The sequence below is a fragment of the Argentina anserina genome, chromosome 6 (assembly GCF_933775445.1).
Source record: "Argentina anserina chromosome 6, drPotAnse1.1, whole genome shotgun sequence".
NCBI lineage: Eukaryota > Viridiplantae > Streptophyta > Magnoliopsida > Rosales > Rosaceae > Argentina > Argentina anserina.
In genome coordinates, this window is record NC_065877.1 from 36,535,615 (window position 1) to 36,551,514 (window position 15,900).

Sequence of the window (15,900 nt, forward strand, 5' to 3'; positions counted from 1 at the left end):
ATTGTTAAAATGTGAATTGTCTTCGGACCTGATTTTTGGTACAATATGATGTGAGATTATTGTACGTGTTTGGCAAGTCGGAACCTAGCCTTTGGCCGGGCGAAAGTTACGATACAGTTAGAGCTCTAGTCTGTCTGCCTTAGTACTGCATGTGAGGTAACGGGTGGTTATCTGCTCATGGGTACTCGGTGTATTTTGGATGTTGGGTAGCGGGTGGCTATCCAATATCAACGGTGTATTACGAGAGGGGTAACAGATGTGTACCAGCGTTCTTGGTACCCGTATTATAAATGCATTGGGTAACCAGAAGGGTTACTTAATTTCCTCATGAGCTTTTTATTTCATATTTCTTTGGGTCAACCAGATGGGCTGACCATTGGCTCATGGGGGCATTTATATTTGTTGTTTTGTGATCTTTCGTATATATTGATATGCGAACTGTATTGTGATTTTACTCATACGAGCTTTAAGCTTACCGGGTTTGTGTTTACAATCCCGGTGCACCAATTCGATGGTGTAGGGGATAACTCTGCAGGTGCTGATTAGTGGAGGTTGAGTGACGACTACAGAGGCTCGAAGTCGTTCGGATCCTACTTGTGGTGAGATTTTAGCATGGATTTGTGTGTGAGGATTTATGTATTTTCATTTGTGAGATTTGTGAGTGATTTGTGAGAATTATTACATTTCCATTTTGTGTATGGATTATAATTTGGGTTGTAATAATTGGTTGTCTGAGTTGTATTGAGAACTCAGAATTGATCCGCTGATACACTTAAATGATTTCGATTTTATTGAGATTATTTTGTGTTTAACGACTTTAGAATTTTGAGTTTTTAGGCTCGAAATTTTGGGGTCGTTACAGTTGGTATCAGAGCCTAAGTGCGTATTGGGCGATTATCAATACCATCCGGGAGCGATGATCCGACTGCAGGCGGGCCCCCATCACATGCTCCTCGGTATTGATATGTCGTCGGGTACGCGAGAGTGTTTTAGGAGCCATACCTAATGGTTTGGTCCTCCGAGATGTATCGTGATGATACTTCGATGATTCATCATATCCTGAAATTTCATGTTAATACCTATTGAATCTGTTTTAGTTGAATTCGAGATTTCACAAGTATTGACTAAGTGTTTCGTTGTTTGAAGGTGATGAACGGTGACAAGGGCCGAGGACAAGGCCGAGGACGGGCGAGAGGACGTGGTCGAGGTAGGACCACGGGCCGAGTCCGCAACGTGGAGAACTTTTATGAGGAGGCTGCTCCACAGGTAGAGCGGGTAGGCCGAGGTCGAGCTAGGGCCACAGGTCGAGTCCGCAACGTGGAGAACCTCTATGAGGAGGCTGCTCCGCAGGAGGAGCAGGATGAGCCAGCTCCTGCGGTTAGAGATGACGGTCGAGTGTTGAAGTTGATCAAGGATATTAGTGCACTGTCAGCCCCGACATTTCATGGGGGACTAGATCATATGGTAGCTGACCATTGGATCGAGGGTATGGAGACTTATTTTGAGATGATAGAGTGCACAGAGATTGAGAAGAGAAAGATAGCTACATTCTTTCTCAAGGGTGAGGCTCTAGATTGGTGGAAGAGCATGAGACAGATTGTGGATGTGTCTACATTCACATGGGGAGATTTCACCACCATATTTCAGGAGAAGTATTTCCCAGCCTCAGTACAGGAGGACTTAGAGTTGGAGTTTCTGGCATTGGTACAGGGAGACATGACCATTAGAGAGTATGATGCTCGATTCTCGCAACTGTATCGGTATGTCAGGCCTATGGGTGCGACTGCTTTAGCTCAGAAGTATCTACGTGGGCTGAAACAAGAGTACAAGACCATGATATCAGTCCTTTGCCTGACTTCACGGGAGCAGATATTTGAGAGTGCTATGAGTTTGGAGCAAGCAGAGAAGACTCGAGCAGGTGACGTGGGGAACAGAGATGCGAAGGGGAAAGGCAAGGCAGTCTATACAGGCAACGAGCACTCAGGGCCGAAGGATAGGTCATGGAAGAGGCCAAGACCCCACTATCAGGCCCCGACAAGGGCGCCACCCTTAGCCATCAGAGCAGCACCAGTCAGACCATTAGCAGCAGTGAGGTGTTATAGCTGCAATGAGATGGGACATTACGCCTCAGCATGTCCGAAACCGAAGAGAGCAGGCTGCCACCGGTGCGGGCAAGTGGGACACATAGCTCGAGATTGTACCCGACCACTTCCGGGTAGACAGGAACGGCCGCAGAGACAGCTACCAGCGGGCCAAGCTAGAGTGTTCGCAGTGGGTCAGCGAGATACAGGGGTGGAAGGTACATTATCACTTTTTGACTACCTTGCTAGAGTGTTGTTTGATACGGGAGCATCACATTCATTCATTGCTAGTTCAGTAGTGGAGATGCTAGGATTGATTCCTACACCTCTCGGGGACGCCTTATGTGTCACTTCACCCCTTGGAGTGTCACTTGAGTTAGAGACAATCTGCAAAGCTTGTCCTATATTGATTGGGAGTAGAGAGTTCTCTGCTTCGTTGATTGTGATTCCGGACCACACTTATGATGTGATCTTGGGGATTGATTGGTTGAGACCACAGCATGCTGTGATTGATTGTTTCGACATGGTAGTGTCCTTTCATAGACCTGGAGAGCCAGTGTTTCGTTATCGTTGCCTCAAGTCCGACAACGCCATGAGATCAGGAGTTTTGGCACATGTGGAGTCAGTGGATCAGGAAGTGACTATCACAGACATTGTGGTAGTATCTGAGTTTGGTGAAGTGTTCCAAGAGATACCGGGGCTACCTCCTCGAAGAGTGGTAGATTTCTGCATTGATGTAGTACCCGGTACAGCACCTGTGTCAAAGGCGCCATATAGAATGGGGCAGAATGAACTTAAGGAGCTGAAGGTGCAGATCGATGAGCTATTAGACCAAGGGTTCATTAGACCTAGTGTTTCGCCTTGGGGAGCACCTGTTTTGTTCGTAAAGAAGAAAGATGGTTCTCTGCGGTTATGTGTGGACTACAGAGAGCTGAACAAGGTGACCATCAAGAATAGGTATCCCTTACCTAGGATTGATGACTTGTTCGATCAGCTCAAAGGTGCTACAGTGTTCTCTAAGATTGATTTGAGATCCGGTTATCATCAACTCAGAGTGAAGGAAGAAGATATATCGAAGACAGCCTTCAGGACCCGGTATGGACATTATGAGTTTGTCGTCATGCCATTTGGTCTAACGAATGCACCAGCTGTCTTCATGAGTTTGATGAACCAAGTATTTAGCCCGTACTTGGATGAGTTTGTTGTGGTGTTCGTGGATGACATTCTGATATACTCCAAGACACAAGAAGAACATGTGGTGCATCTGAGAACGGTGTTGCAGACCTTGAAGGAGGCGAGACTGTATGCCAAGATAGAGAAGTGTGAGTTCTGGAAAGAAGAGGTCAAATTCCTTGGTCATGTTGTCTCAAAAGATGGAGTACTAGTGGACCCAGCAAAAGTAGAGGCAGTGAAGAATTGGAGTCGTCCAAAGAACCCTACAGAGATACGTAGTTTCCTCGGGTTGGCAGGTTACTACAGGAGGTTTATCGAGGGGTTTTCTAGTATCGCATCTTCATTGACCAAGTTGACCAAGAAAGATACTCCGTTTGTGTGGACGGATGCATGTGAGGAAGCATTCAACAAACTAAAGACTAGACTGACCACAGCTCCAGTGTTGACGATTCCCTCTAGTGGTGGTGGCTATGTCATTTACAGTGATGCTTCTCTCCAGGGTTTGGGTTGTGTGTTGATGCAGCATGGAGGAGTCGTTGCATATGGCTCGAGACAGTTGAAGATTCATGAGAAGAATTATCCAACACACGACCTAGAGCTTGCGGCAGTTGTATTTGCCCTGAAGATTTGGAGACATTACTTGTATGGTGAGAAATTTCAACTCTTTTCAGATCATAAGAGTTTGAAGTACTTGTTCTCACAGAAGGAGCTGAATATGAGGCAGAGGAGGTGGATGGAACTCCTCAAGGACTATGACTTCACATTAGAGTACCACCCGGGGAAGGCAAATGTGGTGGCCGATGCCTTGAGCAGAAAACCGAGAGGCGTAGTAGCGTCACTTATGGTCCAGGAATGGTTCATGCTAGAAGCTGCATCAGAGTTTGATTTGGTGCCATCGGGAGGAGAACCAAGGGTCTTTCTTGGTAGTGTCACAGTGCAACCCACATTGATCACGAGGATCATACAGGGTCAGGCGCAGGATAGACTCTCACGGGCTAAGTTGGCGGATCTTGTAGTTGATACGCTTGATGGGTGTCCTTCTGAGTGGAGAGTTGGACCCGATGGAGGGTTGAGGTTTGGGGCAAGATTGTGTGTCCCAGATGGTGATGATCTTCGGGAGGAGGTTCTTCGTACGGCACATCGTTCACGCTATACCGTCCATCCAGGGAACACCAAGATGTACAAGGACCTATGCAGGCAATTCTGGTGGAACGGTATGAAGAAGGATGTAGCGGAGTTTGTATCGAAGTGCCTTACATGTCAGCAAGTGAAAGCAGAACATCAACGACCAGCTGGCATGTTGAAACCACTGACTATTCCTCTTTGGAAGTGGGAGCAGATATCTATGGATTTTGTGACCGGGTTGCCTAGATCGAAGAAGGGTCACGATGCCATATGGGTGATTGTCGATCGATTGACGAAGTCGGCTCATTTTCTCCCAGTGTCGATGAAGTACTCCGTGGACGTGCTTGGGAAACTATATGTGGATGAGGTAGTGAGACTTCATGGTGCTCCAGTTTCTATTGTTTCCGATAGAGATGCACGTTTCACTTCGAAGTTCTGGGGTGGTTTGCAGAAGGCAATGGGCACTACCTTGGATATGAGTACAGCTTTTCACCCTCAGACGGATGGACAGACAGAGAGGGTGAATCAGGTGATGGAAGACATGTTGAGAGCATGTGTGTTGGATTTCAAGGGTAGCTGGGAAGATCATTTGAGATTGATTGAGTTTGCCTACAACAACAGCTACCATTCTAGTATTGGCATGGCACCGTATGAGGCACTTTATGGTAGGCCATGTCGATCTCCGATCTGTTGGGCCGAAGTTGGTGATGAGGCACTGATGGGTCCAGAGGTGGTTCAGGAAACCACGGAGAAGATCTCGATCATTCGAGATAGAATCCGGACCGCTCAGAGTAGACAGAAGAGCTATGCAGACTTGAAGAGGAGACATGTGGAATTTGAGGTCGGTGATCATGTGTTCTTGAAAGTTTCACCTATGAGAGGTGTAGTGAGATTCGGCAAGAAAGGAAAGTTGGCACCGAGGTACGTTGGGCCCTTTGAGATACTTGAGAAGGTGGGCGAACTAGCTTATCGACTAGCCTTGCCTACTAGTATGTCGGGTGTTCACAATGTCTTCCACATTTCCATGTTGAGGAAGTATGTACCAGATGAGTCACATGTGATTGATCATAGCACCATTGAGGTGAAGGAAAATGCTACATTTGTTGTCGAACCGGTTCGTATTTTGGATAGATCTACAAAGAAGCTACGGAGGAGAGAAGTTGGGCTAGTCAAGGTGTTGTGGAGTCACCATGATGAGGGTGATGCATCTTGGGAGCTAGAGTCAGACATGATGACCAGATATCCACAGTTGTTTGTTGAGTGAGTTTGAATTTCGGGACGAAATTCCTTTAAGGGGGGTAGATTGTAATAACCCTAAATTTTAAACAATGTTAGTTTGATTTGGAATTCTATAAAATTTCGAATGTTATTAGAATGAACGTATTTGGTTGCAATGTTAGTAAACGAGAAACGGAAACGTTCTCGGAACGTTTAAATTGAAAAAACGTTACATTTCCGTAACGTTTATATCGACTTTTATTTCGTCGATCGGTTGCGAAAACTTCCTTCACGAAAGTTGTAGAGCTCGTCGATACGAGTGCGTGGACATGTGACGCGTCCTAATCGGACGACGTACGTGAAAGTTATTGACGTCGGAAGTTAGTTTCCGATTTGGAAACTAGTATAAATAGAACATTTATGAGATTAGGGTTTCCATAATTGGAAACCCTCTCTCTCCCATTCAGCCCGCCTCCCTCTCTCTTTCTCTCTCTCTCTCTCTCCCCCTCACGATACTCCCTCACGAAACCGTCGATCTCTCTCCCCGATCGCCGCCACCCCGCGTCCGTGAGCCACACCGCCGGCACTACAAGCGTCGCACGACCTCCAGCAGTCGACCCCGAGGTCGACGCACTGCCTCTCGCCGTCGTGGAGTCGCGTTGCACGTCACCGAGCCAAGACCGACTGTTTCAAGCTCGTCGGCGATTCCCCGGTGCTTCCACGGCGTGATAGAGGTAAGGGTTGTGAAATTGAATGGGTTGTGATGTTGTTGTGTTGATTTTGGGAGGTTTTTGTTGTGAATCGGAGGTAGATGGAGGAGAAGGATACCGCCGCCTAGAGGCGGCGCGTGAGAGAGTAGGGGGCAAGCCATGGGTGGTCGGAGACCGTGGGGAAGTAGAGGAGGAAGAGAGGGTGGTTTTGGAGGCGGCGGTGGCGTCACACGCTCCGTGGTTAGCCTCGGCGCGTGGGCCCCACGCGCGGCCGGCCGGAGGTGGCGCGTGTGCCACACGCGCCGCCGTGTGAGGCGGTGTAAATAGTTTTGACTGGAAGGGTATTTTGGTAATTTACTGTGTAACGGTAAATGTAAATGTAAATTTTATTTACTACGGTAAATGTAATTAATTTTTACCTTCGGTAAATGTAATTATAAATTACTTTCAGTAAATGTAAAAAGTAATTTGTAAAAGGGTAATTTAGTAAATTTTATTTACTGAGTTGTATTTACATTTAAATCGTACGTATACGTACAGAAATACGTATTTAATATTTATACGTACAGAAATACGTATTTAATATTTATACGTACAGAAATACGTATTTAATATTTATACGTACAGAAATACGTATTTAATATTTATACGTACAGAAATACGTATATAATATTTATACGTACAGAAATACGTATTAATATTTATACGTACATAAATACGTGTTAATATTTATACGTACAGAAATACGTATTTAATATTTATACGTACAGAAATACGTATATAATATTTATACGTACAGAAATACGTATTAATTGAGTATTGTACAGTAACCGTGAATAGTGAACAGTGAACAGTACTTCGTATAACCAAAATTGCTGAACAGTACCGTATATTACTGTTTTGGCATTTAAAGGTTTACGAAACGATTCTAAATTCTTGTTTTATCTTTTTAAGGTGATCGCTAAATCGAGGAAAGGGATTATTATCGGAAATTGTGGAATTACGCTCAAGTCAATAAGGTGAGTAAAATCTCACTGAATTTACGAATCTACCCTCGTGGTGATTCAACATTTTGCAAGTGTGTTTATCAAATGAATTATAACATGTATATAATTTAGTGGACTACATATATATAGTATAATGGTAATAGGTACATAATATATATATAGTTCATTAAATTACGTACTGTTATTAATGCATTAAAAATAGTCATTTCGGTGACGGAAAATTGAGCATGAGTATGTGAGAATATTGTACGTAATTCTTCAGGTGTTTATGAAATATGACATGTATAGGATATAGTGGACTATGTATATATTGTATAAATGGTAATAAATACGAATATATATAGTTTGCTATATAATATACTGTTATGATTTTTATTGTGGTGATATCGTGAAAGTTTTAAAACGTACAATGTGATGAGTGATTATTGTACATGATTTTATCACGGAGAATGTTTAAAAAAAAAAATTGTGATTTGTCTTCGGACGTGATGTGTGGTACAATATGATGTGTGATTATTGTACGTGATTTTTAACATTGAGATTGTTAAAATGTGAATTGTCTTCGGACCTGATTTTTGGTACAATATGATGTGAGATTATTGTACGTGTTTGGCAAGTCGGAACCTAGCCTTTGGCCGGGCGAAAGTTACGATACAGTTAGAGCTCTAGTCTGTCTGCCTTAGTACTGCATGTGAGGTAACGGGTGGTTATCTGCTCATGGGTACTCGGTGTATTTTGGATGTTGGGTAGCGGGTGGCTATCCAATATCAACGGTGTATTACGAGAGGGGTAACAGATGTGTACCAGCGTTCTTGGTACCCGTATTATAAATGCATTGGGTAACCAGAAGGGTTACTTAATTTCCTCATGAGCTTTTTATTTCATATTTCTTTGGGTCAACCAGATGGGCTGACCATTGGCTCATGGGGGCATTTATATTTGTTGTTTTGTGATCTTTCGTATATATTGATATGCGAACTGTATTGTGATTTTACTCATACGAGCTTTAAGCTTACCGGGTTTGTGTTTACAATCCCGGTGCACCAATTCGATGGTGTAGGGGATAACTCTGCAGGTGCTGATTAGTGGAGGTTGAGTGACGACTACAGAGGCTCGAAGTCGTTCGGATCCTACTTGTGGTGAGATTTTAGCATGGATTTGTGTGTGAGGATTTATGTATTTTCATTTGTGAGATTTGTGAGTGATTTGTGAGAATTATTACATTTCCATTTTGTGTATGGATTATAATTTGGGTTGTAATAATTGGTTGTCTGAGTTGTATTGAGAACTCAGAATTGATCCGCTGATACACTTAAATGATTTCGATTTTATTGAGATTATTTTGTGTTTAACGACTTTAGAATTTTGAGTTTTTAGGCTCGAAATTTTGGGGTCGTTACACCATCCTACTGTCCTACTGATGTCTCCCATTATGTACTAGCCAACTAAGTTTAATAAATAGTACGGGTCGGATTCCATTTGATCCTAATTCCAATCCTGTTCCTATCTCATTATAACTAGTCATTCACAGAAAGCTACATGCTTTTCCCTTTTCCCTCCATCATTATCACATCAACTTGGTCATCGATCTATTGTCCTCATTCATCAAGGTCCCAATTCCATATATGCAGAACTTCTCTTATTGTAGATATATATAGGTGCTTTGTATCATCTATCACTCTTATGGTAGTACATACTGGGATGAACTTAACATGCTTTTATTTTCTGGATTTTTCCATGTGAAGGGTTAGGCACTTAGGTTTCCTTCAATGGATTTCATTAAAGCAAAGATAGAGACTCATGGAAATTTTACATGTCACATGCAGCATGCATTATTTGTGCTAAAGGCTTTGTAAAGTCAGTATTGGGGTAGTAACCCACTATTCCAAATTCATAGCTTTTGAATCTTGTTCTTCCCAAAAAGTTAGAAACTCTGGTGCATACTTCTTATCTCACATTTCACATGGCATCTTTTGCTTTTAGGAAGAGCTAGCTGTGTGTTTCAATAAGAGTATTTCACCTTCCCAATTGCAACCTTATAGTTCAGTTTCTCTTGGAATGAGTTGACAAACTCAACCAGGCTAGACCATCTCTTCAATAGTTCAATTTGATGATCTGCTGAGACTCCCATTCTGCAGGAGAGAACAGTAAAATAATCAAAGCAGATGAAGAGAACCTAATGAAGGTTTTTTTTGGCCTGAAAAACCTCTTGAAGATAAGGGAATTATACCTAATTTATGTCCCATGGTTGGGTTTTTAAGTCTACATTTTGGAACATTATGTTAAAGTTGTGTGTGCACCGGCCTGACGTTAATTTATTTATGCAGTTAGTATTAGATGAACCATTAAGGTCGGCACATAGAAGTCGGTTTCAGTAAGCCACCTATCACCACCCCAACATTAAGTTCCTGTAATCTAAATTGGTTCCTGAGTTCTTCCTTGTAATAAAAGTTTCCTAAAAATATGTACAATAGTTTCTGGAGTCAAAGCTCAATGGCTAAACATCAGCATTGTCTTTGGTTGAGTACTTGACTGGGACAACAAAGTGGATTATGATGCAGTTAGAGTGTCACTTTAGCCCATAACTGTCCAAATAGAGTAGCTAACAGACCAAAGAATAAAGCAAAATTAATCATAATAATCACAAGTCTGAAAACCAAAACTTAAACTAATGATATTTTTCTTCCATATTTTTAAGGGTCACTGAGAATTTTCTTATGTCATAAACTCTCTCTGAAAAGCTCCACCTCCATTTCTGAAAAGCTCTCTGCCTTCCTTCAGTTCTGCCTTGGTCTTTTTGATCATTCCGACATCTTTGAGAACGGTAATTCTTCCTCTCCTCTCTGATCATTATCATTACTCCAACCAGCTAGTAAACTTTAGTCTAATCTATCTAATTCTCTAACACCATCATCATTTCTGCATCTGTAACTTCGATAGTACAAAAGGAATCTCCTTTCACCTTATAAAAAATGAAATTAAGTTTTTAGTTTTTCTTCCTCGTTTCTTCGCTTGTATCTAATCTTCTATTTTCTGCTTTAGGATTTGCTAAGATCAATTTTAGTGACGCATCATAAATCTCATGGTTACAACTTACAACTTACAAGTCTATTTTCAACTCTACACACCCAAAAACTGTTGCTGGTATACTTTTGAATTCATAATGCACAACTAAGGTTAAAATCCATACTCGTACCAAAAACGCAAAATCAAAGCATAGCATTCAGTTCAAATATAGGTCATATGCTATCCACCAGTCCCTTGTCTGTCACAACTCACAACCAAATATATATCATCTGCCTTAGTATCTTCTGAAAATATTTGATATCGACCCTATTTTATTGTAAATTATCTCAAAGGGGCTTGTTTCTTTTTCCTATCTTCCATTTGTGTAAGCAATGATGGTTGTTTCCCTTCTCATCTCAACTAGTTGATATTATTAACTATTCCTCTCTAATCTTGGCCTCAACACTTAAGGCAATTCTTAATTCCCTTTGCTTCCTGTGGTTCATTTAATTAATGAATTTGTGAACAGCAGGTGGTAGTTCAACTCCTTAAATTAATACAAAACCAGGGTCCTCTTCTCCTCTCATTGTGTGAGCTTTCCTCAACTCTCACTCACTTTGGTTATTCTTAGTCGCATTGCTTTATATTTTGCTAAACACATTCTACAGAATGCCTCCTACTTATTTTCCTCTACGGTGGGAGAGCACCGGAGACCAGTGGTGGTATGCTTCTCCGATTGACTATGCAGCTGCCAATGGACAGTATGACTTGGTCCGAGAGCTCCTCCGCATTGACAGCAACCACCTCATTAAGCTCACCTCTCTACGCAGAATTCGCCGCCTTGAGACTGTTTGGGACGATGAAGAACAGTTCCATGATGTAGCAAAGTGTCGTGCGCATGTTGCACGAAAGCTTTTCCATGAATGCGAGTCCAAGAAGGGAAAGAACTCGCTCATTCGAGCTGGTTATGGTGGATGGCTCATTTACACAGCTGCCTCAGCTGGACAGATTAGTTTTGTCCAAGAACTGCTAGAAAGAAACCCTCTTCTTGTTTTTGGGGAAGGAGAGTTTGGAGTTACTGATGTACTCTATGCTGCTGCTAAGAGCAAAAACACTGAGGTTTTCAGGCTGCTGTTTGACTTTGCAGTTTCACCGCGATTTTTAGGCAGAGGTGGGGTGTTGGAGGAGCACATTGGGGAGATTCCTTGTGCTTATAAGAGTGAGATGGTTAATAGGGCGGTTCATGCTGCTGCTAGAGGAGGAAACATTTTGGTCTTGAAGGAGCTTCTGTCGGAGTGTGATGATATTTTGGCTTATAGGGATGTTCAGGGATCCACTATTCTACATGCAGCAGCCGGAAAAGGACGGGTAGAGGTGAGGCTTCTACCTTCCAATTATATGCAATTTGAAAATTTTGACCTTTGTTTCACTATCACAAGCATAAATTTTGAAGATATCTCTAAATTCATAGTAATTGTTGGTGTTGGGATAGACTCAGGATGATATTAATATCTGTCAATTTGAGGTCATATATGGGGTTTTTTTTTTGTTGGATACTCGCTGAAGAGAGAAGCTTTAGTTGTGTTGCTGTCCAAGACATGCATAATCATGATCGACAGACTACAGTTACAATTTTTAAGCATATTTGCTGCCATAGTTACATCTTCATCTTCTATAAACTTCATTCAGATTTAATTTTGTTGCAATTATTAATGATGAGCATTTCTTGAAGGCTGCTGTCCTGTACAAGCATTAGGCATAAAATGTTCTTTGGCATGATGGAAATCAACACTTATTCTAAGTCCTTATTGACACGTTGTAATCATATGGTCTGTACATTTGATCATTGAAGTTTGTTATCGGTGCAGGTAGTGAAGTACCTTATAGCCTCCTATGATATCATAAACTCCAGAGACCATCAGGGAAACACAGCATTGCATGCAGCAGCATCTCGGGGCCAGTTAGCTGCAGTTGAAGCTCTTCTATGTGCATTTCCTTCGTCAATGATTTCTGCCAAAAACAACTATGGAGATACATTTCTCCATAAAGTTATATCTGGTTTCCAAACTCCTGCATTCCGTAGATTGGACAGACAGATTCAGCTTCTGAAGAACTTAGTCTTTGGGAGGGTGTTTGACATTGAAGAAGTCATCAATGCCAAAAACAATGAAGGTCGGACTGCCCTTCACACAGCAATCATTGGCAATGTTCACTCTGACTTGGTGCAACTTCTGATGATATCTCAATCAATAGATGTCAATGTCCGCGATATGGATGGCATGACGGCTCTTGATTACCTCAGGCAATGGCCTCGTTCTGCATCGTCTGATGTATTAATTAGGCAGTTGATTTCGGCTGGGGGGATCTTTGGTTGTCAGGACTATTACAATGCAAGAAAAGCCATTGCTGCACACTTGAAGATGCAAGGCGATGGAGGCAGTCCTGGAACGTCGTTCAAAATCTCCGACACTGAAATCTTCTTGTATACAGGAATTGAAAATGTGTCAGTCGCCAGTGCTGGTCATCAGCATAAGCTTAGTACAGCAAGCAATTCATCTTCACCGGAACCAAATCCACACAACACAGCTGATGAAAACCAGCGCTCAATTAGTACTAAAAAGCCTTCAGGTTCTGTAAACCATGCAGCAGAACGACTGAAACGTGCAATAGGGTGGCCCCGGATCAAAGAGAAGAAGGCTGAAAGATTTAAAAAATCTGTAGATTTTGGCAGCACTACTTCAGATGAGGCTCCCACGCCACTCCGCCAGAGATTCTCAAAGGCCTCCTCGTCACTTCCCAATAACAAAAGAACACTCGCAGTTAGGAGTAACCAATCAAGTCCAAATGCCAAGAAGAAGTTCGCCTCAGGTTTAAGGCATGGTGTAATGCAAGCAATCCCACACATAACTGTCCCACGCCGTTCACGCTCTAGCTCATTTTCGAAATCATCATCACTCTCTTCACCAAGTTCCCTAGATAAACAGAAAGGTGTTTGCATCGACACCGATGCAGCTGGACCATCTTGGTCCAATCAAGTAGATGATGACGACACCCCAAATTTGGGTAGCAGAAGGTTGAAGAGGCATTACTTCTGTTTCGGGGCATCAGGCCTATCTGCGAAGCACCCGGTTAGCAGGCGACATCAGAATCAGAGCTTCAGGCCTCCTGTTATATCAGTGGCTTAAAATGATGGAACTAACATAGAGGATGATGATCAGTAAGGGCAGCTAGCTGGTTCAACACTTCTACTAGTACAACTTTTACTTTTGTCCTGCTTAATTCAGTGCCTGATATGTTTGCTTGTTTTAACAAGTTAGTTAAAACTGAGTACTGTTATAGTAAATGTACTTTTCTCAAAGTAGTTGAGATCTATCTTTCATGTGTAAACTTCCTTAACTCTTTCTTGATGAATAATTTAACAGAGAAGAGCGAGGAAGCCATGAAATTATAGTAACCCTTTGATAATATAGGACTGGATATTATAATTATGGCTAGTGTCAATGACATTGGGCATTTTCAGTGAAATCTATACTGGTTCCCCCCATGGACATTTAAGCAGGTATGGCCTTTCAGGATTGTTACCCTAATCCAATTATGAAGCCTAACCCTGTAATGGCCTTCTCTTACATTAGTCAAGTCTTGTTTTGGGTCAGGTATGGCCCTTGTCCCCTTGAAGGCTTGGAATATATTTGATAGCCAAGAATTTCAACTTGGCAAAAATTCAACTTAGCAGAAATTTATACATCCAATTCATTATGTCACAGTGTCACACACACACACAACATCCGAAAGGTCACATTATTCTCATCGGAAAAAAGGTCTATAACATTATATATGAAATTTTAATAGAATTTTCAACGAGTAGGCTTCTCTTTCTTAATTGACAGGCTGACAGCAACAGTGCGATCCAAATCAAGAATAAACGCAATGGTTGAAAACTTGAAATCAAATCCAAACACACAAACACATGCGCGATGAAGAAAATTAAAAGGCAGATGATAGCGAGGATCATACATATAGAACTGGTCAACTTTACAAAATTACATCAGAAAGATTATTGTATCTAGCTGGATATCAAGAGTCAATGCCAACTTTGGTATATCAATATTGTACGCAGTGTTGATCTGCAAGCAAGAACTTCTTTGTAGTTGCTACTATAATATATATACAGGTCGTAAGGTGAGACTTCAATATCTTGTTCGAACAATGACAGCTATTCATAATTGTATCTCCTACGTACAGTAGAAGAAGTTGAGTCCAAAAGTGTTCATCTTGTTAATTATTAGCTTCTTGTGTACACCTTGCAAAAGATCTGTATGGATAATGGACGTTAGCCATTATATCTTACGAACGTCTTTTACTACTACATACCAGCAATTATCGGAATCACACGTACCTACCTTCGAAAATGGAGGAGATCGAAGACTAGAAGTGATCTGTACTACCGTACAAGCTAGGTTCATATCTACGTTTCACGTACTGATCACACCCTCTACACTAAATGACATATCGAGAACCCTAAGAGAGAAGAAAGAAATCAGCAAGGATGGCGGGGAGGCCAGTCCATACCGATTCGTCAGTTTGTAGTATATATATATATATTCCACCCAGCTCTGCATGTATATTTCAAATATGCATAGATACTTGATGAACTAGCTGGGAAGCAATCATATAACAGCTTCAAACCCGAGATAGCAACCTAGGATACATGGGGAAGTAACGAATTGATTAGCTGAGCTCAGCCAAAGAAGTTTAATCAAGAGACAACAGAAAATGAACCATAACTTCATTGTCTCTTAATTATTCCATTCACATACGTTATGTATTATTAGACACTAGAATCGTCACGCTGATGATTCCTGACAAGCATAGATCGAGCACAGAACAAATTCTACCAGAATGAACTGGTCGGAACCACTTGGCACAATCGTTAAAATACACCATAGAAGAATTCTTCTCAATTAATTTAGAGACACATACGCTAGCTAGATACCAAATTAAATTCTTACATGTTAACATCACCAGGATAAATACAATCACAAGCTTCCGCAGCTGTGACAGTCTTACTGTTCGATTTCCTTGACCATTTCGTACTTAACGGGCACACATATTTCCCTACTAGCACAAAATTCCACTTGAAATTTTTGTACCTTCTACTTCAATTTCCCTGTCCTTTTCTTGACTGATACAATAACATGAACATTAGTCTCCGATTGACGTTAATGTTCACCATAAGTGTATACTTACAAACTGATTCCAACATGTCGAAAAATTTCCTGGATAGAATTGAAATAAGAGGATAAATTATTATATATATCCGGTATATAACTTATGTGGTGTACCCTTTTAATGTTATTGGTCAACTTTTTAATGTGTTTATTTCTGATTAGTTCTTATATGTAAATAAACTTTTGTCATTTTCACCCCGTGCATGTTAATTATATCATAGCGTAATATGATTGGTTGGGTCTAGGCAGCACGGAAACGCGAAGGAAAGTGTTTTGGAAACTCGAGTTTCCGATAAAATAATGTTTTTATGTTTTTTTTCTTTAAAATGAAGGGTTAGACCTATTTTCGTCG

The 15,900-nt window shown here is 41.5% G+C and overlaps 1 protein-coding gene across 2 annotated transcripts; it reads left to right on the forward strand.

Moving 5' to 3' along the window:
* Positions 1–10,848: 10,848 nt before the first annotated feature.
* On the forward strand, positions 10,849–13,782 carry LOC126798999 (uncharacterized). Of its 2 annotated transcripts, XM_050526102.1 has the most exons (3): positions 10,849–10,910; positions 10,989–11,694; positions 12,189–13,782. In XM_050526102.1, the coding sequence occupies exons 2-3, from the start codon at positions 10,990–10,992 to the stop codon at positions 13,503–13,505; spliced, it is 2,022 nt and encodes a 673-aa protein (XP_050382059.1). In that variant the 5' UTR covers positions 10,849–10,910; position 10,989; the 3' UTR covers positions 13,506–13,782. The 2 variants fall into 2 exon arrangements, with proteins under 2 accessions (XP_050382059.1, XP_050382058.1); XM_050526101.1 differs by having other exon boundaries at positions 10,861–11,694.
* The last annotated feature ends 2,118 nt before the right edge of the window (positions 13,783–15,900 follow it).